Below are 25,781 nucleotides of genomic sequence, written 5' to 3'. Positions count from 1 at the left end.
GCCGTCGGAAAAGTCGAATCCAGGACGCACTTATCTGTCAATTGGTCCGTTTTTCGACAGCGGGACTGTCGAATCCATTTTTTAAGGAATATGTAGAATTCCGGCACCCGCCGCCCGGAATTCGACGGTCGAATTTAAAAACGGGCGAAAAAAAGCCGCAATTCGCCCGGAATTGCATATACCCCATTGTCAGAACATAATTGCAGCCTTATCTTAACATTGTGAAACAAATGGTCTGTCAACATACTTTTGTTGACATTCATAATGTTGACATTACATCATGGTGACATTCTGCCAGTGCTGACACTGTAAATGTTGACACAAAGTATTCAGATCAAAATCCTTGTCTTCACCTACAATAACAAAGCAAATCAGCAATATAAAAGTCTCCTTGCAAGTATTTACTATCTCTAGGATACACCACACACCTATGTAGCCAATCAACTCTACACAGGAATAGTCTCCCTTCTCCATTAAACACTTGTTACTCACACTTCCAGAATTTCTATTTCACTACTGACAGAATTTATATGCCTCTATAAAAGTCTGGCGTTCCACTCACCTGACCTACTGTATCAGTGACTCACACAACAATCTCATTTACAGTACACAGAAAACTTATGTTCTCTCACCAGCCGTTTCTATGTTTTCCTTTGGAGTGAAAGCTCTTCAAGCAAGGTTCTCATTCCTCTCGTTTTAAGTTTGTGTAAATGTTGAATGGTAATTGTTTTAATGTCACATATATTTTCCGTACTGTGGGGCTGATTCATAGTTGTATGCTAATAGAACAGCCGCTGCATCGTTATGCAAAAGCCGCAGGATGCCGGCTTCTGTGATCGATTGCTTCATCTGGTCAACTATGAACATCGGATGTCCAATCAGGTTACTGAAGATGTCTGGTTGATCCATGCTGCTGGGGCCAGTGAAGCTGTATCCAAGGATGCACCCAGTAGCTTTGACATGCCTTTGTTTTTTGGAATGGTTCATCTCCACACCACTAAATGGCTTCAGACTATCACTCACCTGAAGCCCACAGCAGCTTTGCGCCAGACATCACTAGACCTGATTGGTGCATACACAGGAGCCACACTGCGCATGTACAAATATGCACATGCATAGATCAGAGAATTTTTTGGGGGAAAACTGCTTAACACTTGAATCGGCCCCTGCGTACAGGGATTCAGAATGCGTTGGCAGTTGATTTAGATTATTAGTATCTATTTATAAAGTGATCATGCCCAGGTCATATTTAGAGCCAAATTGAAATACTAGCATCTGACAACTTTCGCGTGTCATCGTTATGGGTCACAGGCACATATGCCCAACTTGCACCAGTGTTTTCAACAGTACATCAGACATATTGTGACCTATCGGTCTGCAAGAGAAAGATAAGAGGCATTCATTTGCTAGCAGAAGACAGGAAGGACTTTCAGCTGCGTTGCCACTGTACATTCCATAAATGTTATTATGGAGTATACAATATGCCCCAACACAGAACGAGTGCAAAGGATGCACCACACAATAACACGGCAAAATACAAGATTTTAAACCTACCGGTAAATCTTTTTCTCCTAGTCCGTAGAGGATGCTGGGGACTCCGTAAGGACCATGGGGATAGACGGGCTCCGCAGGAGACATGGGCACTAAGAAAGAACTTTAGGTATGGGTGTGCACTGGCTCCTCCCTCTATGCCCCTCCTCCAGACCTCAATTAGAGAAACTGTGCCCAGAGGAGACGGACAGTACGAGGAAAGGATTTTGTTAATCCAAGGGCAAGATTCATACCAGCCCACACCATTCACACCGCATAACTAGGGATATACGAACCAGAACAGTATGAAACAACACAGCATCAGACCGAGACTGATGAAAACTGTAACATAACCCTTATGTAAGCAAAAACTATATACAAGTCAAGCAGAAGTAGTCCGCACTTAGGACGGCCGCCCAGCATCCTCTACGGACTAGGAGAAAAAGATTAACCGGTAGGTTTAAAATCTTATTTTCTCTTATTTCCTAGAGGATGCTGGGGACTCCGTAAGGACCATGGGGATTATAACAAAGCTCCCAAACGGGCGGGAGAGTGCGGATGATTCTGCAGCACCGACTGAGCAAACATGAGGTCCTCCTCAGCCAGGGTATCAAACTTGTAGAACTTATTTATTTATTAACAGTTTCTTATATAGCGCAGCATATTCCGTTGCGTTTTACAATTAGAACAACAGTAATAGAACAAAACTGGGTAAAAACAGACAGACAGGGGTAGGAAGGCCCTGCTCGCAAGCTTACAACTTTGCAAAGATGTTTGAACCCGACCAAGTAGCAGCTCAGCACAATTGCAATGCAGAGACCCCTCGGGCAGCCGCCCAAGAAGAGCCCACCTTCCTAGTGGAATGGGCCTTAATCGATTTTGGTAACGGCAATCCAGCCGTTGAATGAGCCTGCTGAATCGTGTTACAGATCCAGTGAGCAATAGTCTGCTTTGAAGCAGGAGCGCCAACCTTGTTGGCAGCATACAGGACAAACAGTGCTTCTGTTTTTCTGACCCTAGCCGTCCTGGCTACGTAAATTTTCAAAGCCCTGACCACATCAAGGGACTCAGAATCCTCCAAGTCTCGTGTAGCCACAGGCACCACAATAGGTTGGTTCATATGAAAAGATGAAACCACCTTAGGCAAGAATTGAGGACGGGTCCGCAATTCCGCTCTATCCATATGGAAAACCAGATAGGGGCTTTTATGAGACAAAGCCGCCAATTCCGACACTCGCCTAGCCGAAGCCAAGGCTAACAACATGACCACTTTCCAAGTGAGATATTTTAATTCCACTGTTTTTAAGTGGTTCAAACCAGTGCGACTTAAGGAAACTCAACACTACGTTAAGGTCTCAAGGCGCCACCGGAGGTACAAAAGGAGGCTGAATATGCAGCACTCCCTTCACAAACGTCTGTACTTCTGGGAGAGAAGCTAATTCCTTCTGAAAGAAAATGGAGAGGGCCGAAATCTGAACCTTAATGGATCCTAATTTTAGGCCCAAATTCACTCCAGTTTGAAGGAAGTGAAGGAAACGGCCCAGATGGAATTGTTCCATAGGAGCATTCCTGGCCTCACACCAAGAAACATACTTTCGCCATATACGGTGATAATGTTTAGCTGTCACGTCCTTCCTAGCATTTATCAGAGTAGGAATGACCTCAACCGGAATGCCCTTTTCCGCTAGGATCCGGCGTTCAACCGCCATGCCGTCAAACGCAGCCGCGGTAAGTCTTGGAACAGACAGGGCCCCTGTTGTAACAGGTCCTGTCTTAGAGGAAGAGGCCACGGATCTTCTGTGAGCATTTCCTGCAGATCCGGATACCAGGCCCTTTGCGGCCAATCTGGAACAATGAGAATTGTTTGTACTCCTCTCATTCTTATTATTCTCAACACCTTGGGGATGAGAGGAAGAGGAGGAAACACATAGACCGACTGGGACACCCACGGTGTCACTAAGCGTCCACTGTCACCGCCTAAGGATCCCTTGACCTGGCGCTATACTTTGTTTAGGCGGGACGCCATCATGTCTATCTGGTGCAGGCCCCACTGACTTGCAATCTGTGCGAAGACTTCCTGATGAAGTCCCCACTCTCCTGGATGTAGATCGTGTCTGCTGAGGAAGTCTGCTTCCCAGTTGTCCACTCCCGGAATGAACACTGCTGACAGTGCGCGTACATGATTTTCCGCCCAGCGAAGAATCCTGGTGGCTTCCGCCATTGCAACTCTGCTCCTTGTGCCGCCTTGGCGGTTTACATGAGCTACTGCGGTGATGTTGTCTGACTGGATCAGAACTGGTAAGTCGCGAAGCAAAGTCTCCGCTTGACGAAGGGCGTTGTATATGGCCCTCAGTTCCAGGACGTTGATGTGGAGACAAGTCTCTTGACTTGACCAAAGACCTTGGAAGTTTCTTCCCTGTGTGACTGCTCCCCAACCTCGGAGGCTTGCGTCCGTGGTCACCAGAACCCAGTCCTGAATGCCGAATCTGCGACCCTCCAGAAGGTGAGCACTCTGCAGCCACCACAGGAGAGATACCCTGGCCCTGGGGGACAGGGTGATCAACTGATGAATTTGTAGATGTGACCCGGACCACTTGTCCAGTAGGTCCCATTGGAAGGTCCTCGCATGGAACCTGCCAAAAGGAATGGCCTCGTAAGATGCCACCATCTTTCCCAGGACTCGAGTGCAGTGATGCACCGACACCTGTTTTGGCTTCAATAGGTCCCTGACCAGAGTCACGAGTTCCTGGGCCTTTTCTATCGGAAGATAAACCCTTTTCTGGTCCGTATACAGAATCATGCCTAAGAAGGTCAAACGAGTTGTAGGAACCAACTGTGGGAGATTGAGAATCCAGCCGTGCTGCTGTAACACCTTTAGTGAAAGTGACATGCTGTTCAACAACTGTTCTCGTGATCTCGCTTTTATTAAGAGATCGTCCAAGTATGGGATAATTGTGACACCCTGCTTGCGCAGGAGCACCATCATTTCCGCCATTACCTTGGTGAAAATCGTCGGGGCCGTGGAAAGCCCAAACGGCAACGTCTGAAATTGGTAATGACAATCCTGTACCGCAAATCTCAGGTACGCCAGATGAGGTGGGTATATGGGAACATGAAGGTATGCATTCTTTATGTCCAGGGATACCATAAAATCCCCCCCTTCTAGGCTGGCGATGACCGCTCTGAGCGATTCCATCTTGAACTTGAACCTTTTCAAGTATAGGTTCAAGGATTTTAACTTTAAAATGGGTCTGACCGAACCGTCCGGTTTCGGGACTACAAATAGGGTTGAGTAATACCCCCTCCCTTGCTGAAGCAGGGGAACTTTTACCACCACCTGTTGAAGACACAATTTTTGAATTGCATTTAAAACTATCTCCCTTTCTGGGGGAGAAGCTGGTAGGGCCGATTTGAAAAACCGTAGAGGAGGCATCTCTTCGAATTCCAGCTTGTAACCCAGGGAAACAATTTCTATTGCCCAGGGATCCACCTGCGAGTGAACCCAGATGTGGCTGAAAAGTCGAAGACGTGCCCCCACTGGGACGGACTCCCTCAGCGGAGCCCCAGCGTCATGCGGTGGATTTTGCAGAGGCCGGGGAGGACTTCTGCTCCTGGGAACTAGCTGTGGTTGGCAGCTTTTTCCCTCTGGCAAGAAAGAACGATCCTCGTGCTCTCTTGTTTTTATTTGACCGAAAGGATGTGGCGCTTTCTTAGGCTGTGAGGGAATATAAGGCAAAAAATTTGATTTACCTGCCGTAGCAGTGGAGACCAGGTCCGAGAGACCTTCCCCAAACAATTCCTCACCCCTGTAAGGTAAAACCTCCATATGTCTCTTTAAGTCGGCATCACCTGTCCATTGTCGGGTCCATAGGACTCGTCTAGCAGAAATCGACATAGCGTTGACTCTAGAACCCAGCAGGACAATGTCTCTTTGAGCATCTCTCATATATAAGACAGCATCTTTAATATGACCCAGGGTCAAAAAAATGGTATCCTTATCCAGGGTATCCAATTCCGCCGATAAGGTATCTGTCCACGCTGCTACAGCGCTACAAACCCATGCCGACGCTATCGCCGGTCTGAGTAAAGTACCAGAATGTGTGTAAATGGACTTCAAAGTCGCCTCCTGCTTGCGATCAGCAGGATCCCTGAGGGTAGCCGTATCTTGGGATGACAGCGCTACCTTTTTGGATAAGCGTGTCAACGCTTTGTCCACCCTAGGGGAGGATTCCCACCGTATCCTGTCCTTAGGTGGGAAAGGATACGCCATAAGAACCCTTTTGGGAATCTGCAGTTTCTTGTCTGGAGATTCCCAAGCTTTTTCACATAACTCGTTACGCTCATGAGAGGGGGGAAAGGTTACTTCAGCTTTCTTTCCCTTAAACATGTGTACCCTTGTGTCAGGGACAGAGGGCTCATCAGTGATATGCAGTACATCCTTTATTGCAATAATCATACATTGAATATTTTTAGCCAATTTTGGCTGTAACTTTGCATCATCGTAGTCGACACTGGAGTCAGAATCCGTGTCTGTATCAGTGTCTACTATTTGGGATAGTGGGCGCTTTTAAGACCCCGAAGGTCCCTGCGACATAGGGGCAGGCAGGGCTTGACTCCCTGCCTGTTCCCTGGCTTCAGCTTTGTCCAACCTTTTGTGCAATAAATTCACATTAGCACTTAAAACATTCCACATATCCACCCAGTCAGGTGTCGGTGTTGCCAACGGAGATACCACATTCATTTGCTCCACCTCCTCACTAGGAAAGCCTTCTACCTTAGACATGCCGACACACGCGTACCGACACATCACACACTCAGGGAAACCTCTTATCTGAAGACAGTTCCCCCACAAAGGCCCTTTGGAGAGACAGAGAGAGAGTATGCCAGCACACACCCAGCGCTGATGACCCAGGAAAAAAAAACACACTATATGTTTTACCTAGATAGCGCTGTAATATCTATTTTGCGCCAAATTATGTGCCCCCCCACCCCCCTTCTTTAAAACCCTCTTTCACCGTGGTTAAGCAGGGGAGAGTCCGGGGAGCTACCTCTCAGCGGTGTGCTGTGAAGAAAATGGCGCTGGTGAGTGCTGAGGAACAAGCTCCGGCTCCTCATCGGCGGGCTTCGGTCCCGCTTAAAATTTCAAAACATGGCGGGGGATCTCTCTTATATACAGTGCCAAGCCTGTATATAAGGTTATTGCCACTTTTGGAGGTCCATATTGCTGCCCAAGGCGCCCCCCCTGCGCCCTGCACCCTTACAGTGACTGCCGTTTGTGTGTGCTGTGTGGGAGCAATGGCGCACAGCGCTACCGCTGTGCGTTACCTCAGTGAAGATCTGAAGTCTTCTGACGCCTTTGAAGTCTTCTTTCTTCACATACTCACCCGGCTTCTATCTTCCGGCTCTGCAAGGAGGACGGCTCTGGGACGAACTGCGGGGTGAGACCTGCGTTCCGTTCCCTCTGGAGCTAATGGTGTCCAGTAGCCTAAGAAACAGAGCCTAACATTAAAGTAGGTCTGTTTCTCTCCCCTCAGTCCCTCGCTGCAGGGAGTCTGTTGCCAGCAGGCTCCCTGAAAATAAAAAACCTAACAAATTCTTTCTTTTTCAGGAAACTCAGGAGAGCTCCCTGTAATGCACCCAGTCTCCTCTGGGCACAGTAATAAACTGAGGTCTGGAGGAGGGGCATAGAGGGAGGAGCCAGTGCACACCCATACCTAAAGTTCTTTCTTTGTGCCCATGTCACCTGCGGAGCCCGTCTATCCCCATGGTCCTTACGGAGTCCCTAGCATCCTCTAGGACGTAAGAGAAATATTAAAGTTTGCACATTATATAAGATGTGTCTTCCTCAAAATACAGATGTGAAAATGCAAGTATGCAGACATACTGTGTACTCAACTCTCAATGAGCCCCTGATTGATGCAGATTTGAACACATCCACACGGCATGCCCAGAAATAAATGTAAATATTCACTGATAAGGACAGTCATACCACCCTTCTCTGACCCGCAATGTATATGTGCACTAGCCTATAGTTGGCACAAATGATACACCTGCGTACAGGCATTAATTATGCTTAGGTCTTAGCTATGTATAGCATGCAGTTCCGTAGGTACGCTTACCAAATTTTGCCTATATGAGAACTCAAAGTTATGCCTGCCTTATGGGTGTGGGATGATAGATAGACAGTGTCTAGTTAGACAGTCAATAGATAGACACTACATGTTAGACAGACATTAGGTCGACAGGGTCAAAAAGGTCAACATGATCAAGGTAGACAGTACAAAAGGTCGACAGGGTCAAAAGGTTGACATGACCGCTGGGTGTAATAATCAGGCGCTATGGGCTGGACTACCACTGCTATGCAGATGATACACAACTGTACTTGTCCTTTGCTCCGGGCACTGATAACCCAATAACAACCCTAAATGGCTGTCTAGCTGAACTCCAGGAGTGTATGCCAGTTGGCTGCAACTGAACCCGTATAAAACAGAGGTCCTTATGATAGGACCGCAACATCAAAGGACAAGACTGCAGCATAGCCAACCAACTGGACTTACACTCGGGGATTCAAAATTACAAACCACTGATCGTGTGCGGAATCTTGGCGTTGTCCTGGATGGTGGCTTGACACTTAAACATCATATATCAACCACAATCAAATCTTCATTCTTTCACCTGAGTAACATAGCCAGAATCAAGCACTTAATTCACTCAGATGATCTGCCAAATGTCATCCATGCATTTGTATCATCTCGATTAGACTACTGTAATGCCCTCTACCTTGGTCTCCCAGCAAAAGAATTGCACCGCTTACAGCTGGTGCAAAACACAGCTGCCAGGCTGTTAACCATCCAGCCCCATTCTAGCCACATAACACCCATCCTCTACTCCCTTCACTGTCTGCCTGTAAGATGGTGAATCATCTTCAATATTGGCTTACTGAGTTTCAAAGCACCACATGACCAGGGCCCAAGGTACCTGTAGCAGCTTCTGACCCTATACTGCCCCACTCGATTACTGCGATCTGTAGATGAAGGACTTTTAGCAGTACCTAGAATCTCCCGTAATTCATCTAGGGGTTAAGCTTTAAGTCATGCGGCTCAGACTCTATGGAACTCACTTCCCTGCACAGTGCACAGTGCGAGAGGCCCCAACTATAGAATCCTTTAAAAGTAGACTCAAGACTTTCCTGTTTACTAAAGCATTTCCATAATGTCATTTTAGTATCTACATGCTTCTGTATTTTATGAAAAGCTTTTCTGTACTTCACTATTTTCTGTACGATATTATGCCATGTATCTGTTAAGTGCCTTGAGTCCTATTGGAAAAAGAACGCTATTTAAATAAAATTATTATTATTATTATTATAACTAGACACTTTATCTATCATACGGATACCCTGCCCAATTGCAAGTGTAGATGCAACTCTCTCAAGTATATGCAGTACTGAGAACACTGGGCCTAAACCAGAGTTGTGCACAATGATGATATTTAATGTGATGAGAGATTATCAGTAAACTGCGTATGCTCCTAAGTCGCACTGTGAGCGCCAATGTACCTTAACGATATTGCATGCAGAGAGTATTTAATCAGTGATTACCAGTCAGGAAGCGTTTGGGGGGAGACAACAAGGAGTGGTGGTGAAAACGCAGGCATGACGTGACCGTTTTGGGGCATGTTACAGGCTGCAACTGTGATCCCATATACAGAAAACATGGTGCCAGCGCCTCAGAACACGAGGCCATTTTGTTCAGGGTTTGGGGTTATTCATTTGCATATTTTCGCACAGTAGCCCACTTAGTAAATATCAGTAGCCCACTCGCAAATAGCTGTACATTTAATTCCACATCAGGCCCTATTTCTACAAAATAAGAGCTACAACTTGTTGTGATACAGAAATGGGTAAACAAAATGAAGAGTCAACTTTTAAAAAGTAAACCTATACGAAAGCTCGTACTCTATGTAAAAAAAAAAAAAAAAAACATTGGAAGGGACATAAAACTATTGGTGCTTTCTACCGAATGCAGCAACACTGCATGAGCAACATTCCCAATGCCTTCATTGATAAAAAAAAAAAACATTGGAAGGGACATAAAACTATTGGTGCTTTCTACCGAATGCAGCAACACTGCATGAGCAACATTCCCAATGCCTTCATTGATTAAAAAAAAAAAAAAAAAAAAAAATACGATTTCACTTACTGGTAAATCTATTTCTCGTAGTCCGTAGTGGATTCTGGGGACTCCGTAAGGACCATGGGGAATAGACGGGCTCCGCAGGAGACTGGGCAATTTAAGAAAGAATTTGGATTCTGGTGTGCTCTGGCTCCTCCCTCTATGTCCCTCCTCCAGACCTCAGTTAGAGAAACTGTGCCCAGAAGAGCTGACAGTACAAGGAAAGGATTTTGGAATCCAGGGCAAGACTTATACCAGTCACACCAATCACACCGTATAACTTGTGATAAACATACCCAGTTAACAGTATGAACAACAACAGAGCATCAGATCAACCCTGATGTAACTATAACATAACCCTTATTTAAGCAATATCTATATACAAGTATTGCAGAAGAAGTCCGCACTTGGGACGGGCGCCCAGCATCCACTACAGACTACGAGAAATAGATTTACCGGTAAGTAAAATTTTATTTTCTCTAACGTCCTAGTGGATGCTGGGGACTCCGTAAGGACCATGGGGATTATACCAAAGCTCCCAAACGGGCGGCAGAGTGCGGATGACTCTGCAGCACCGAATGAGCAAACACAAGGTCCTCCTCAGCCAGGGTATCAAACTTGTAGAACTTTGCACAGGTGTTTGAACCTGACCAAGTAGCAGCTCGGCAAAGCTGTAATGCCGAGATCCCTCGGGCAGCCGCCCAAGAAGAGCCCACCTTCCTAGTGGAATGGGCCTTAACTGATTTAGGCAGCGGCAATCCAGCCGCAGAATGAGCCTGCTGAATCGTGTTACAGATCCAGAGAGCAATAGTTTGCTTTGAAGCAGGCGCCCCAAGCTTGTTGGAAGCATACAGGACAAACAAAGATTCTGTTTTCCTGACCCTAGCCGTTCTGGCTACATAAACCTTCAAAGCCCTGACTACATCAAGTAACTCGGAATCCTCCAAGTCAGTAGTAGCCACAGGCACCACAATAGGTTGGTTTATATGAAAGGATGAAACCACTTTTGGCAGAAATTGTGGACGGGTCCGCAATTCTGCTCTATCCGCATGGAAAACCAGATAGGGGCTTTTATGTGACAAAGCCGCCAATTCTGACACACGCCTAGCCGAAGCCAAGGCTAGTAGCATGACCACCTTCCACGTGAGATATTTTAACTCCACGGTTTGAAGTGGCTCAAACCAGTGTGACTTCAGGAAACACAACACCACGTTAAGATCCCAAGGTGCCACTGGAGGCACAAAAGGGGGCTGAATATGCAGCACTCCCTTTACAAACGTCTGAACTTCAGGCAGAGAAGCCAGTTCTTTTTGAAAGAAAATAGACAGGGCCGAAATCTGGACCTTAATGGAACCCAATTTTAGGCCCAAAGCCACTCCCAACTGTAGGAAGTGAAGGAAACGGCCCAGCTGGAATTCCTCCGTGGGGGCATTCCTGGCCTCACACCAAGCAACATATTTTCGCCATATACGGTGATAATGTTTAGCCGTCACGTCCTTCCTAGCCTTTATCAGCGTAGGAATAACCTCATCCGGAATGCCTTTTTCTGCTAGGATCCGGCATTCAACCGCCATGCCGTCAAACGCAGCAAGTCTTATAACAGACAGGGCCCCTGTTGCAACAAGTCCTGTCTTAGAGGCAGAGGCCCTGGGTCCTCTGTGAGCATTTCTTGCAGATCTGGGTACCAAGTCCTTCTTGGCCAATCCGGAACAATGAGTATTGTTCTCACTCCTCTTCTTCTTATGATTCTCAGCACCTTTGGTATGAGAGGAAGAGGATGAAATACATAAACCGACTGGAACACCCACGGTGTCACTAGTGCGTCTACAGCTATCGCCTGAGGGTCTCTTGACCTGGCGCAATACCTCTGTAGCTTTTTGTTGAGGCGGGATGCCATCATGTCCACCTGTGGCATTCTCACCGACTTGCAATCTGCGTGAAGACTTCTTGATGAAGTCCCCACTCTCCCGGGTGGAGGTCGTGCCTGCTGAGGAAGTCTGCTTCCCAGTTGTCCACTCCCGGAATGAACACTGCTGACAGTGCGCTTACGTGATTCTCCGCCCAGCGAAGAATTCTGGTGGCTTCTACCATCGCCACCCTGCTCCTTGTGCCGCCTTGGCGGTTTACATGAGCCACTGCGGTGATGTTGTCTGACTGAATCAGAACCGGTTGGTCGCGAAGCAGGGACTCCGCTTGACGTAGGGCCTTGTATATGGCCCTTAGTTCCAGGATGTTGATGTGAAGGCAAGTCTCCTGACTTGACCACAGCCCTTGGAAATTTCTTCCCTGTGTGACTGCCCCCCACCCTCGGAGGCTTGCATCCGTGGTCACCAGGACCCAGTCCTGAATGCCGAATCTGCGACCTTCGAGAAGGTGAGCACTCTGCAGCCACCACAGGAGAGACACCCTGGCCCTGGGGGATAGGGTGATTAACCGATGCATCTGAAGATGTGATCCGGACCACTTGTCCAGTAAGTCCCATTGGAAGGTCCTCGCATGGAACCTGCCGAAGGGAATGGCCTCGTATGATGCCACCATCCTTCCCAGGACTCAAGTGCAGTGATGCACTGACACCTGTTTTGGTTTTAATAGAGTCCTGACCAGTGTCATGAGCTCCTGAGCTCCCTCTATCGGGAGATAACCCTTTTCTGGTCTGTGTCTAGGATCATGCCTAGGAGAGGCAGATGAGCTGTAGGAACCAACTGCGACTTTGGAATATATAAAATCCAGCCGTGTTGCCGTTACACTTCCAGAGAAAGTGATGAGCTGTTCAGCAACTGCTCTCTTGATCTCGCTTTTATGAGGAGATCGTCCAAGTACAGGATAATAGTGACACCTTGCTTCCGCAGGAGCACCATCATTTCCGCCATAACCTTGGTGAATATTCTCGAGGCCGTGGAGAGACCAAACGGCAACGTCTGAAATTGGTAATGACAATCCCGTAACGCAATTCTGAGGTACGCCTGATGAGGTGGATAAATTGGGACATGAAAGTATACATCCTTTATGTCCAGAGTCACCATAAAATCTCCCCCTTTCAGGCTTGCAATGACCGCTCTTAGCGATTCCATCTTGAACCTTTTCAGGTATATGTTCAGGGATTTTAAATTCAATATGGGTCTGACCGAACCGTCCGGTTTCGGGACTACAACATGGTCGAATAATAACCCCCTCCTTGTTGAAGGAGGGGAACCTTGACCACCACCTGTTGAAGATACAATTTGTGAATTGCAGTTAACACTGTTTCCCTCTCGTGGGGGGAAGCTGGCAGGGCCGCCGGTGAGGGGGCATCTCCTCAAAGTCCAGCTTGTATCCCTGAGACACAATATCTATTGCCCAGGGATCTAACAGGGAGTGAACCCAGTTGTGGCTGAACTTACGAAGGCGTGCCCCCACCGGGCCTAGCTCCGCCTGTGGAGCCCCAGCGACATGCGGTGGATTTTGTAGAGGCTGGGGAGGACTTCTGTTCCTGGGAACTAGCTGCGTTGTGCAGCTTCTTTCCTCTGCCAAGAAAGGACGCACCTCGGACTTTGTTTCTTTGTTCGAAAGGATGCATTTGATAATGTCGTGCTTTCCTAGGCTGTGCAGGAATATAAGGCAAAATATCAGAATTACCAGCTATAGCTGTGGAGATCAGGTCTGAGAACCCTTCTCCACACAATCCTCAGCCTTCCATATGCCTCTTAAGTCGGCATCATCTGTCCATTGCATATTCTACAGGACACGTCAAGCAGAAATCGACATAGCCTTGACTCTAGGACCCAGTAGACTCATGTCTCTTTGGGCATGTTATATATATATATAATTCCAAATGGTGGAAATCAGGCACTCCAGAGGCTAATTGAAAAAGAAAGCTTGTATTGACATAGAAGCGACGTTTCGGGGCTGTGCCCCTTCCTCAAGGCATACCAATACAAAATTGTATTGGTATGCCTTGAGGAAGGGGCACAGCCCCGAAACGTCGCTTCTATGTCAATACAAGCTTTCTTTTTCAATTAGCCTCTGGAGTGCCTGATTTCCACCATTTGGAATTGTGTATGCTAAGTATGGTTATGGCACCGAGGCATGTTGCTTATCTGATTTGAGTGCCGGCTGAATTGTCTTTCTAGAATATATATATATATATATATATATATATATATATATATATATATATATATATATATATATATATATATATATATATATATATTCTCAATCTCTGCTGATAAGGTACCTGTCCACGCTGCCACAGCGCTATAAAGCCATGCCGACACAATCGCCGGTCTGAGTAGTGTACCAGAATGTGCACGCTATCTGCAGGATCCCTGAGGATAGCGGTTACGTCAGGGCTACCTTTTGGGCAAACTTGACACCCTAGGGGAATATTCCCATCGTATCCTGGCCCTAGTAGGGAAAGGATACTCCCTGAGAATTCTTTGTGGGAAGCTGCAGCTTCTTGTCTGGAGATTCCCGCTCTTTTTCTTCATGAGAGGAAGGAAATTTACCTCCGCTTTCTTCCCCTTAAACATGTGTATCCTTGTGTCAGGGACAGATGAGTCATCAGTGATATGCAAATCATCTTTTATTACAATAATCTTATATTGAATACTTTTCTGCCATTTTGGCTGTAACTTTGCATTATCGTAGTCGACACTGGAGTCAGACTCCGTGTCGATATCAGTGTCTATTATTTTGGATAGTGATCATTGAGAGACTCTGAAGGTCTCTGCGACATAGGGACAGACATGGGTAGATTCCCTGTCTGTTCTCTAAACTTTTGTGCAATAAATTCACCTTAGCACTTAATTACACATATCCAAACAGGTGTCGGCGTTGTCGACGGAGACACCCTCTCACACACATATTTGCTCCATCTCCTCCTTAGGGGAGCCTTTTACCTCAGACATGTCGACACACACGTACCGACACACCACACACTCAGGGAATGCTCATCTGAAGACAATTCCCCCACAACGCCCTTTGGATAAACAGAGAGAGAGTATGCCAGCACACACCCCAGCGCTATTAACCCAGGAATAACACAGTAACTTAATGTTAACCCAGTAGCTGCTGTTTATATTGATTTTTGCGCCTAATTATGTGCCCCCCCCCCTCTCTTTTTACCCTCTTCTACCGTGTAACTGCAGGGGAGAGGCTGGGGAGCTTCCTCTCAGCGGTGCTGTGGAGAAAAAACATGGCGCTGGTGAGTGCTGAGGAAGAAGCCCCGCCCCCTCGACGGCGGGCTTCTGTCCCGTTTTCATGTACAATTTTTGGCGGGGGCTCATACATATATACAGTGCCCAACTGTATATATGCAAACTTTTGCCAAAGAGGTCTCTAATTGCTGCCCAGGGGGCCCCCTACCCTGCGCCCTGCACCCTTACAGTTACCGGGGTATGTGGGTGTAGTGTGGGAGCAATGGCGCACAGCTGCAGTGCTGTGCGCTACCTCAGTGAAGACTGGAGTCTTCTGCCGCCGATTTCGAAGTCTTCTTGCTTCTTTCACCCGGCTTCTGTCTTCCGGCTCTGCGAGGGGGACGGCGGCGCGGCTCCGGGATCGGACGACGAGGGTGAGATCCTGTGTACGATCCCTCTGGAGCTAATGTTGTCCAGTAGCCTAAGAAGCAGGACCTATCTTGAGAGAGTAGGGCTGCTTCTCTCCCCTCAGTCCCACGATGCAGGGAGCCTGTTGCCAGCAGATCTCCCTGAAAATAAAAAATCCTTACAAAATACTTTCTTATAGCAAGCTCAGGAGAGCTCACTAAACCGCACCCAGCTCGTCCGGGCACAGATTCAAAACTGAGGTCTGGAGGAGGGGCATAGAGGGAGGAGCCAGAGCACACCAGAATCCAAATTCTTTCTTAAAGTGCCCAGTCTCCTGCGGAGCCCGTCTATTCCTCATGGTCCTTACGGAGTCCCCAGCATCCACTAGGACGTTAGAGAAATAATAATTCTGTGTTGCAAAAGCATCGGATGGTGGCCAAGTAGGTTGTTTTGACTGGCGCCAGCACCAACGCAGCCAGCTTCAATGATAACTATCGAATATCTACAGTGCATTTTTTTAAAACATGTTCCCTCTGTCAGCCTGGAATGTGTGACCATTACAAGGAGAAGAGACTCTCCTGAACCACTGAGGTCCTGGAAATAGTATTCACTATTCTACTAGGAGTAGGAAGGACAGAGTTATTGGTAGAATAATGCACATAGATGGAATTCACCTGTAAGATACTCCAGAGTCTTTATGATATGGGAACATTTTAAGGGGATGCAGTTTTAAATGCCGGCTGTCAGGATCACAGCGTTCAGGATACCACACCACGCCTCCTAAAGATTAAACATTGTGAGATGTATTTGTACTGCCATCTACTGTCTCAGCAATAGCTTATTTACTGTGCCAGCTTACAGGTGTGAACAGTTTGGAGTATAAAACATACGTTGCATTACATATACATTTGTTTTTTTGTTTGTTTTTTTTCTCTGCCAACTTGGCAGAAAACTATTTTTGAAGCCAGCTACAGTCCCTATGGTAAACACTGTACTTCTGTCCGCATTAGGGCATTGCTAACCAAATGCCCATGTGATCTGAATTCAGGCAAAAATAAGATTTTGTTTTGTAGCTAATGATGATATTTAGCGAGTGGAGAGGGGGCATTTATAAAAAGGTGCTCCATAGTTTACAGGAATCCTATGGTGTAGAGTAAAGCAGGAAGAAGCCACCCAATCTCCACTAGGTCCGAAAACCATCCATCCTCATTGATTAAGGAATTATTTTTAACATATGCAAAACAGAAACTTTCAACAACAGTTATGGGCCCTACACACTGAAAGATATGAACGATCTTGTTCATTAATGTGTACGCACCAACGATGAATGATGCGCGGCCCCGCGCTCGTTCATAGTTGGTGTCGGCTCGTTCATACCTGCAAGCTAATATGGACAATCTTGTTCATATTTGCATGCAGTGCTACGGGGCCAGGTGATGGGGGGGGGGGAGGGGGTGATCAGTGGACACTTTAAAACACAGATTATACATGGATTCATGTGGATCAGATATGTGCTCATAATTATGATTTTATATTTTGGTTATTTGTATTGGTGTAACACTAAAAGTCCGCCAGGACTTGATTCTGAGCCGATGTTTGATACTGCGCAAAAATCACTAAAAGCTTACGCCAGTTGCATTATCAGAAATGTAATTAAAATGTGCTGGGTGTTCTTGAGCGGTAACTTGGATATGGCTATTCAGACACATGGTGGTGTTTCTGAAGTGGCTGTGTACACACATGCTTTAATTCCTCATATTAAAATTCATACTATAACTGAGATTCTGCACCTACCACAGGGCTGGTGCATGTTTGGATGGTATCATCTAAAGACGCTTCAAGCGGTATTCCAGCGTCTGAAGGCTCTGAAAGTGGGCATCCCATTTCTTAAGGTCCATACACACTGGGCGTTTTTGCCCAGCGTGTATGAACAGCGATGATAGCTGACATCGCTGGGCTGAAAAGCGCTCAGTGCATACACACTGAGCGCTTTTCCCCACTATCCAGCGATGTCAGCGGGGGTGAGCAGCTTTCCATAGCAGGACGCTATGGAAAGCCGCTCACCCCGCCGTTCATCTACTGGTAGCACCAGTGGATGAACGGCGGCTGCCAGCGATGAAGCGGGAGCGCGCATCAGCGCTCACCGCTTGCTCATACACACTGGGCGTCTTTGTGCTGAAAGCAGCTCAAAACACCAAATGGCTGCTGCTTTCAGCTCAAAATCGCCCAGTGTGTATGGGCCTTTACACGTTCAGATGAGGAAGGGCTGATTATAGCATTAGCAGAAAGTCGCAAATACAACTACAGGAAAACTTGCTGCAGTTGTCTGCAACTCATACATTATATATTTTAACCACTTAACTGACCATTTCTTCCACACAAAACCGCTCAGAAATTGACCTTTTTTTACATTATAATACACACACACATACACACACAGTGCATCCGGAAAAAATTCACAGCACTTCAGTTCCACATTTTGTTATGTCCCAAGATGGAATCAAATCCTTTTTACCCTCAAAATTCTACACCCAATACTCCATAATGAGAACGTGAAAAAAGAAGTTTTGAGATTTAGCAAATTTATTAAAAATAAAAAACTAAGAAGTCACATGTACATAAAGTTTTCACAGCCTTTGCCATGGAGCTCAAAATTGAGCTCGGTTGCATTCTGTTTCCACTGATCATCCTTGAGATGTTCCTACAGCTTAATTGGAGTACACCTGTCGTAAATTCAGTTGATTGGACATGATTTGGAAAGGCACACACCTGTCTATATAAGGTCCCACACTTGACAGTGCATGTCTGAGCACAAACCAAGCATGAAGTCAAAGGAATTGTCTGTAACCTCTGAGACAGGATTGTCTAGAGGCACAAATCTGAGGAAGGGTACACAAAAAATAAGATTTTAAACCTACCGGTAAATCTATTTCTCCTAGTCCGTAGAGGCTGCTGGGGACTCCGTAAGGACCATGGGGTATAGACGGGCTTCGCAGGAGATAGGGCACCTAAAAATAAGAATTTACTCACCGGTAATTCTATTTCTCGTAGTCCGTAGTGGATGCTGGGAACTCCGTAAGGACCATGGGGAATAGCGGGCTCCGAAGGAGGATGGGCACTCTAGAAAGATTTCAGACTACCTGGTGTGCACTGGCTCCTCCCACTATGACCTTCCTCCAAGCCTCAGTTAGGATACTGTGCCCGGACGAGCGTACACAATAAGGAAGGATTTTGAATCCCGGGTAAGACTCATACCAGCCACACCAATCACACCGTACAACTCGTGATATGAAACCCAGTTAACAGTATGAAACAACTGAGCCTCTCAACAGATGGCTCAACAACAGGGACGGATCTAGACATTTCTTTTAGGGGGGGCGGTTTAAGAATCAATGCGGACTCCTCCCCTCTCTACTCCTCCCACTTCTAGTCCAGCCCCTCCCAAACACAAAATATGAAACTTTCAAAGCAATGGGGAATTTAGCTGTTTTTGTGTGTGAGATAAGAGTAGTATTTTATTTTTTATTAAATTGTATTGTGATGCTAACTAATAAATGAGCAGCAGTGGGGGTCAGGGTGAAAGTCTGTGGCTGCACCTAAGAAAGGTGTACAGAACTGCCCATAGTCTGTCTGAGAGGAGACATGTCTCATGTTACAAGCAGGCTGCACAGACCTCTCTCTTCACCCAGTGCTGCTGCTATCACACAGAATGCATGTCTCTCTTCACTGATTGCTGAAGTCTGACCTGTAAGCAGACATCAGCTAAGTTGCTCAGTGCACACATACGGGACACTGACCTCCGTTACAAGCTGCAGACAAGAAGATTGGAATTTCTGGGGGGAGAAGGAAGGTGAGGAGGGGGGCTCCTCTTGCAGCTCAGTCAGGAGACATGATGCAGGGCAGACACTGGTGAGACGCGAGAGACTCAAAATCCCAGTAATGCTTTGCAACAGGCTGACCAGGCTCACACACAGGGAGACCAGGGGAGAGAGGAGGAGCAGGGGAGGAAGGCCAGCTCTGATTGGCTGGGACTCGGGAGAGCTCTCTCCTCCCTCTGCACAAGTGCTCAGCTCAATCCCGTCTATCTGTCTCACCCAGCTGTGACTCGCTCTGCTGTGGGAGGGGTTAATGCAGATCTCCGGTACACTGTGTGCACAGCAGCACATGGAATGGAGCTGTATGTTAGGGGGGGCGGTCGCCCCGTTCGCCCCCCCCTAAATCCGGCCCTGCTCAACAATAACCCGATTTAGTTAACAATAACTATGTACAAGTATTGCAGATAAACCACACTTGGGATGGGCGCCCAGCATCCACTACGGACTACGAGAAATAGAATTACCGGTGAGTAAATTCTTATTTTCTCTGACGTCCTAGTGGATGCTGGGAACTCCGTAAGGACCATGGGGATTATACCAAAGCTCCCAAACGGGCGGGAGAGTGCGGATGACTCTGCAACACCGAATGAGAGAACTCCAGGTCCTCCTCAGCCAGGGTATCAAATTTATAGAATTTTGCAAACGTGTTTGCCCCTGACCAAGTAGCAGCTCGGCAAAGTTGTAAAGCCGAGACCCCTCGGGCAGCCGCCCAATATGAGCCCACCTTCCTTGTGAAATGGGCATTGACAGATTTTGGCTGTGGCAGGCCTGCCACAGAATGTGCAAGTTGAATTGTACTACAAATCCAACGAGCAATAGTCTGCTTAGAAGCAGGAGCACCCAGCTTGTTGGGTGCATATAGGATAAACAGCGAGTCAGATTTTCTGACTCCAGCCGTCCTGGAAACATATATTTTCAGCGCCCTGACCACGTCTAACAACTTGGAGTCCTCCAAGTCCCTAGTGGCCGCAGGCACCACAATAGGCTGGTTCAAATGAAACGCTGACACCACCTTAGGGAAAAACTGGGGACGAGTCCTCAATTCTGCCCTATCCATATGGAAAATCAGATAAGGGCTTTTATAAAGACAAAGCCGCCAATTCTGATACTCGCCTGGCAGAAGCCAAGGCCAATAACATGACCACCTTCCACGTGAGATATTTCAGATCCACGGTTTTTAGTGGTTCAAACCAATGTGATTTTAAGAAACTCAACACCATGTTGAGATCCCAAGGTGCCACAGGAGGCACATATGGGGGCTGAATATGCAGCACTCCCTTTACAATTGTCTGAACTTCAGGTACTGAAGCTAGTTCTTTCTGAAAGAAAATCGATAGAGCCGAGATCTGTACCTTAATGGAACCCAGTTTTAGGCCCATATTCACTCCTGCTTGCAGGAAATGCAGAAATCGACCTAGTTGAAATTCCTCAGTTGGGGCCTTTTCGGCCTCACACCATGCAACATATTTCCGCCATATGCGGTGATAATGATTTGCTGTAACCTCTTTCCTGGCTTTAATAAGCGTAGGAATGACTTCCTCCGGAATGCCCTTTTCTTTCAGGATCCGGCGTTCAACTGCCATGCCGTCAAACGCAGCCGCGGTAAGTCTTGGAACAGACAGGGCCCCTGCTGTAGCAGGTCTTGTCTTAGCGGCAGAGGCCACGGGTCCTCTGAGATCATCTCTTGAAGTTCCGGGTACCATGTTCTTCTTGGCCAATCCGGAACCACGAGAATTGTGCTTACTCCTCGCTTTCTTATTATTCTCAATACCTTTGGTATGAGAGGCAGCGGAGGGAACACAAACTGACTGGTACACCCACGGTGTCACCAGAGCGTCCACAGCTATCGCTTGAGGGTCTCTTGACCTGGCGCAATACCTCTCTAGTTTTTTGTTTAGGCGGGACGCCATCATGTCCACCTGTGGACGACCCCACTGATGTACAATCATTTGGAAGACTTCTGGATGAAGTCCCCACTCTCCCGGGTGGAGGTCGTGTCTGCTGAGGAAGTCTGCTTCCCAGTTGTCCACTCCCGGAATGAACACTGCTGACAGTGCTAGTACATGATTTTCCGCCCATCGGAGAATTCTTGTGGCTTCTGTCATTGCCATCCTGCTTCTTGTGCCGCCCTGTCGATTCACATGGGCGACTGCCGTGATGTTGTCTGACTGGATCAGCACCGGCTGGTGTAGGAGCAGGGATTTTGCTTGACTTAGGGCATTGTAGATGGCCCTTAGTTCCAGAATATTTATGTGAAGGGAAGTCTCCTGACTTGTCCATAGTCCTTGGAAGTTTCTTCCCTTTGTGACTGCCCCCCAGCCTCGCAGTCTGGCATCCGTGGTCACCAGGACCCAGTCCTGAATGCCGAATCTGCGACCCTCCAGAAGATGAGCACTCTGCAGCCACCACAGAAGAGACACCCTGGTTCTTGCAGACAGGGTTATCAAGCGATGCATCTGAAGATGCGATCCGGACCACTTGTCCAACAGGTCCCACTGAAAGATTCTGGCATGGAACCTGCCGAATGGAATTGCTTCGTAAGAAGCTACCATCTTTCCCAAGACCCGCGTGCAGTGATGCACCGATACCTGTTTTGGTTTCAGGAGGTCTCTGACTAGAGAAGACAACTCCCTGGCTTTCTCCTCCGGGAGAAACACTTTTTTCTGGACTGTGTCCAGAATCATCCCCAGGAACAGTAGACGTGTCGTCGGGACCAGCTGTGACTTTGGGATATTCAGAATCCAGCCGTGCTGGTTTAGCACTTCCTGAGATAGTGCTACTCCCACCAACAACTGTTCTTTGGACCGTGCCTTTATTAGGAGATCGTCCAAGTACGGGATAATTAAAACTCCCTTTCTTCGAAGGAGTATCATCATTTCCGCCATAACCTTGGTAAATACCCTTGGTGCCGTGGAGAGTCCAAACGGCAGCGTCTGGAATTGGTAATGGCAATCCTGTACCACAAATCTGAGGTACTCCTGGTGAGGATGGTAAATGGGGACATGCAGGTAAGCATCCTTGATGTCCAGGGAAACCATGTAATCCCCCTCGTCCAGGCTTGCAATAACCGCCCTGAGCGATTCCATCTTGAACTTGAATTTTTTTATGTACATGTTCAAGGATTTCAAATTTAAAATGGGTCTCACCGAACCGTCCGGCTTCGGTACCACAAATAGTGTGGAATAGTAACCCCGGCCTTGTTGAAGTAGGGGTACCTTGATTATCACCTGCTGGGAATACAGCTTGCGAATTGCCGCTAGCACCGCCTCCTTGTCTGAGGGAGCAATCGGCAAGGCAGTTTTTAGGAACCGGTGGGGTGGAGCCGCCTCGAATTCCAGCATGTATCCCTGAGATACTACTTGAAGGATCCAGGGATCCACCTGTGAGCGAGCCCACTGATCGCTGAAATTTCTGAGGCGGGCCCCCACCGTACCTGGCTCCACCTGTGGAGCCCCACCGTCATGCGGCGGACTTGGAAGAGGAAGCGTGGGAGGACTTTGGTTCCTGGGAACCTGCTGTCTGTTGCAGCCTTTTTCCCCTACCTCTGCCTCTAGACAGAAAAGACCCTCCTTTTCCACGCTTGCTTTTCTGGGTCCGAAAGGACTGAACCTGATAAAATGGCGCCTTCTTAGGCTGTGAGGGAACATGGGGTAAAATGCTGACTTCCCAGACGTTGCTGTGGAAACTAGGTCGGAGAGACCATCCCCAAATAATTCCTCCCCTTTATAAGGCAAAACTTCCATGTGCCTCTTGGAATCTGCATCTCCCGTCCACTGACGAGTCCATAAGCATCTCCTAGCAGAGATAGACAATGCACTTACTTTAGATGCCAGCCGGCAAATTTCCCTCTGTGCATCTCTCATATATAAGACTGAATCTTTTATATGGTCAATCGTTAGCAGAATAGTGTCTCTGTCTAGTGTGTCAATATTTTCTGACAGTTTTTCTGACCATGCAGCGGCAGCACTGCACATCCAAGCTGACGCAATAGCTGGTCTAAGTATAATGCCTGAGTGTGTGTATACAGACTTTAGGATTGCCTCCTGCTTTCTATCAGCAGGCTCCTTAAGGGCGGCCGTATCCTGAGAGGGTAGTGCCACCTTTTTTGACAAACGTGTGAGCGCTTTATCCACCCTAGGTGGTGTTTCCCAACGTGACCTATCCTCTGGCGGGAAAGGGAACGCCATTAGTACCTTCTTAGGAATTACAAATTTTTTATCAGGGAAAAGCCACGCTTCTTCACACACTTCATTTAGTTCATCTGATGGGGGAAAAACTACGGGTAGTTTTTTCTCCCCAAACATAATACCCTTTTTTGTGGTACCTGGATGTAAATCAGAAATGTTTAACACCTCTTTCATTGCCTCAATCATGCAGTGAATGGCCCTGACAGGCATTAGGTTTGACTCATCGTCGTCGACACTGTTATCAGTATCTGTGTCGACATCCGGGTCTGCAAACTGAGGTAGCGGGCGTTTTAGAGCCCCTGACGACCCCTGAGGCACCTGGACAGGCACGAGCTGAGATCCCGGCTGTCCCACATTTGGCATGTCGTCAAATTTCTTATGTAAAGAATCTATACGTGCACTCATTTCTTTCCATAAGTTCATCCACTCGGGTGTCTGCCCCGCAGGGGGTGATGTCCCTTCAAAATGCATCTGCTCCGCCTCCACCTCATTATCCTCATCAAACATGTCGACACAGCCGTACCGACACACCCCACACACACAGGGAATGCTCAACAGAGGACAGGACCCACAAAAAGCCCTTTGGGGGGACAGAGTGAGAGTATGCCAGCACACACCAGAGCGCTATATATATACAGGGACTAACTGAGTTATGTCCCTAATAGCTGCTTTTCATATAATATATGTATATATACTGCCAAATTTAATGCCCCCCCTCTCTTTTCCCTCTTACTGTTACTGTATATTGCAGGGAAGAGCCAGGGAGCTTCCTTCCAGCCGAGCTGTGAGGGAAAAATGGCGCCAGTGTGCTGAGATAGGCTCCGCCCCTTTTTCGCGGCCTATTCTCCCGCTTTTTATGGAATTCTGGCAGGGGTATTTACCTCATATATAGCCTCTGGGGTTATATATTGAGGTATTTTAGCCAGCCAAGGTGTTATTATTGCTGCCTCAGGGCGCCCCCCCCCCCCCCCAGCGCCCTGCACCCTCAGTGACCGGAGTGTGAAGTGTGAGAGGAGCAATGGCGCACAGCTGCAGTGCTGTGCGCTACCTTGGTGAAGACAGAGTCTTCATGCCGCCGATTTTCCGGACCATCTTCTTGCTTCTGGCTCTGTAAGGGGGACGGCAGCGCGGCTCCGGGACCGAACACCAAGGACTAGGCCTGCGGTCGATCCCTCTGGAGCTAATGGTGTCCAGTAGCCTAAGAAGCCCAATCCGGCTGCAAGCAGGCGAGTTCGCTTCTTCTCCCCTTAGTCCCTCGCTGCAGTGAGCCTGTTGCCAGCAGGTCTCACTGAAAATAAAAAACCTAAGTCTATTCTTTCTAATAGCTCAGGAGAGCCCCTAGTGTGCATCCAACCTCGGCCGGGCACGAATTCTAACTGAGGCTTGGAGGAGGGTCATAGTGGGAGGAGCCAGTGCACACCAGGTAGTCTGAAATCTTTCTAGAGTGCCCAGCCTACTTCGGAGCCCGCTATTCCCCATGGTCCTTACGGAGTTCCCAGCATCCACTAGGACGTCAGAGAAAAGAACTTTGACTATGGGTGTGCACTGGCTCCTCCCTCTATGCCCCTCCTCCAGACCTCAGTTAGAGAACTGTGCCCAGAGGAGATGGACACTACAAGGCAGGATTTAGAAATCCAAGGGCAAGATTCATACCAGCCCACACCAAGCATACCACGTAACCTGGATCATACAAAACCAGTTAACTGTATGAACAATAACAGCAACGGTCCAAGACCGATGTCAACTGTAACATAACCCTTATTTAAGCAACAACTATATACAAGTCTTGCAGAGTTTCCGCACTGGGACGGGCGCCCAACATCCTTTACGGACTAGGAGAAATAGATTTACCGGTAGGTTTAAAATCTTATTTTCTCTTACGTCCTAGAGGATGCTGGGGACTTCGTAAGGACCATGGGGTTTATACCAAAGCATCCAATCGGGCGGGAGAGTGCGTATGACTCTGCAGCACCGACTGAGCAAACGCTAGGTCCTCATCAGCCAGGGTATCAAACTTGCAGAATTTAGCAAAAGTGTTTGATCCCGACCAAGTCGCCGCTCGGCAAAGTTGTAATGCCGAGACGCCTCGGGCAGCCGCCCAAGAAGAGCCCACCTTCCTAGTGGAATGGGCCTTAACCGAATTTGGTACCGGCAATCCAGTCGTAGAATGAGCCTGCTGAATCGTATTACAGATCCAGCGAGCAATAGTCTGCTTCGAAGCAGGTGCGCCAATCTTATTGGCAGCATACAGGACAAACAGAGCCTCTGTTTTCCTAATTCTAGCCGTCCTGGCTACATAAATCTTTAAGGCCCTGACTACGTCCAGGGATCTGGAATCCTCCAGGTCACTTGTAGCCACAGGCACCACAATAGGTTGATTCACATGGAACGAAGAAACCACCTTAGGCAAAAATTGCGGACGTGTCCTCAATTCAGCCCGATCCACATGAAAAATCAAGTAGGGGCTTTTGTGTGACAAAGCCGCCAATT

General features: G+C 47.6%; 1 protein-coding gene across 3 annotated transcripts in view; it reads right to left on the bottom strand.

Annotated features, from left to right (window-relative positions):
- RAD9A (RAD9 checkpoint clamp component A) overlaps window positions 1-25,781 on the bottom strand; it is a 321,575-nt gene that overhangs the window by 263,737 nt on the left and 32,057 nt on the right. Inside the window, exon 1 of one of the 3 annotated variants that reach the window (XM_063958521.1) lies at window positions 19,027-19,413. The exons of the other annotated variants lie outside the window; for them this stretch is intronic. Within the exon in view, the coding sequence (XP_063814591.1) occupies window positions 19,027-19,395 (369 nt within the window). The 5' untranslated portion in view covers window positions 19,396-19,413. Of the gene's footprint in view, window positions 1-19,026; window positions 19,414-25,781 lie in introns of those variants that run through there. 3 annotated transcript variants of the gene reach the window in all.

The sequence above is a fragment of the Pseudophryne corroboree genome, chromosome 3, assembly GCF_028390025.1.
Source record: "Pseudophryne corroboree isolate aPseCor3 chromosome 3, aPseCor3.hap2, whole genome shotgun sequence".
Classification (NCBI taxonomy): domain Eukaryota; kingdom Metazoa; phylum Chordata; class Amphibia; order Anura; family Myobatrachidae; genus Pseudophryne; species Pseudophryne corroboree.
This window is presented reverse-complemented; position numbering and strand designations above follow the sequence as displayed.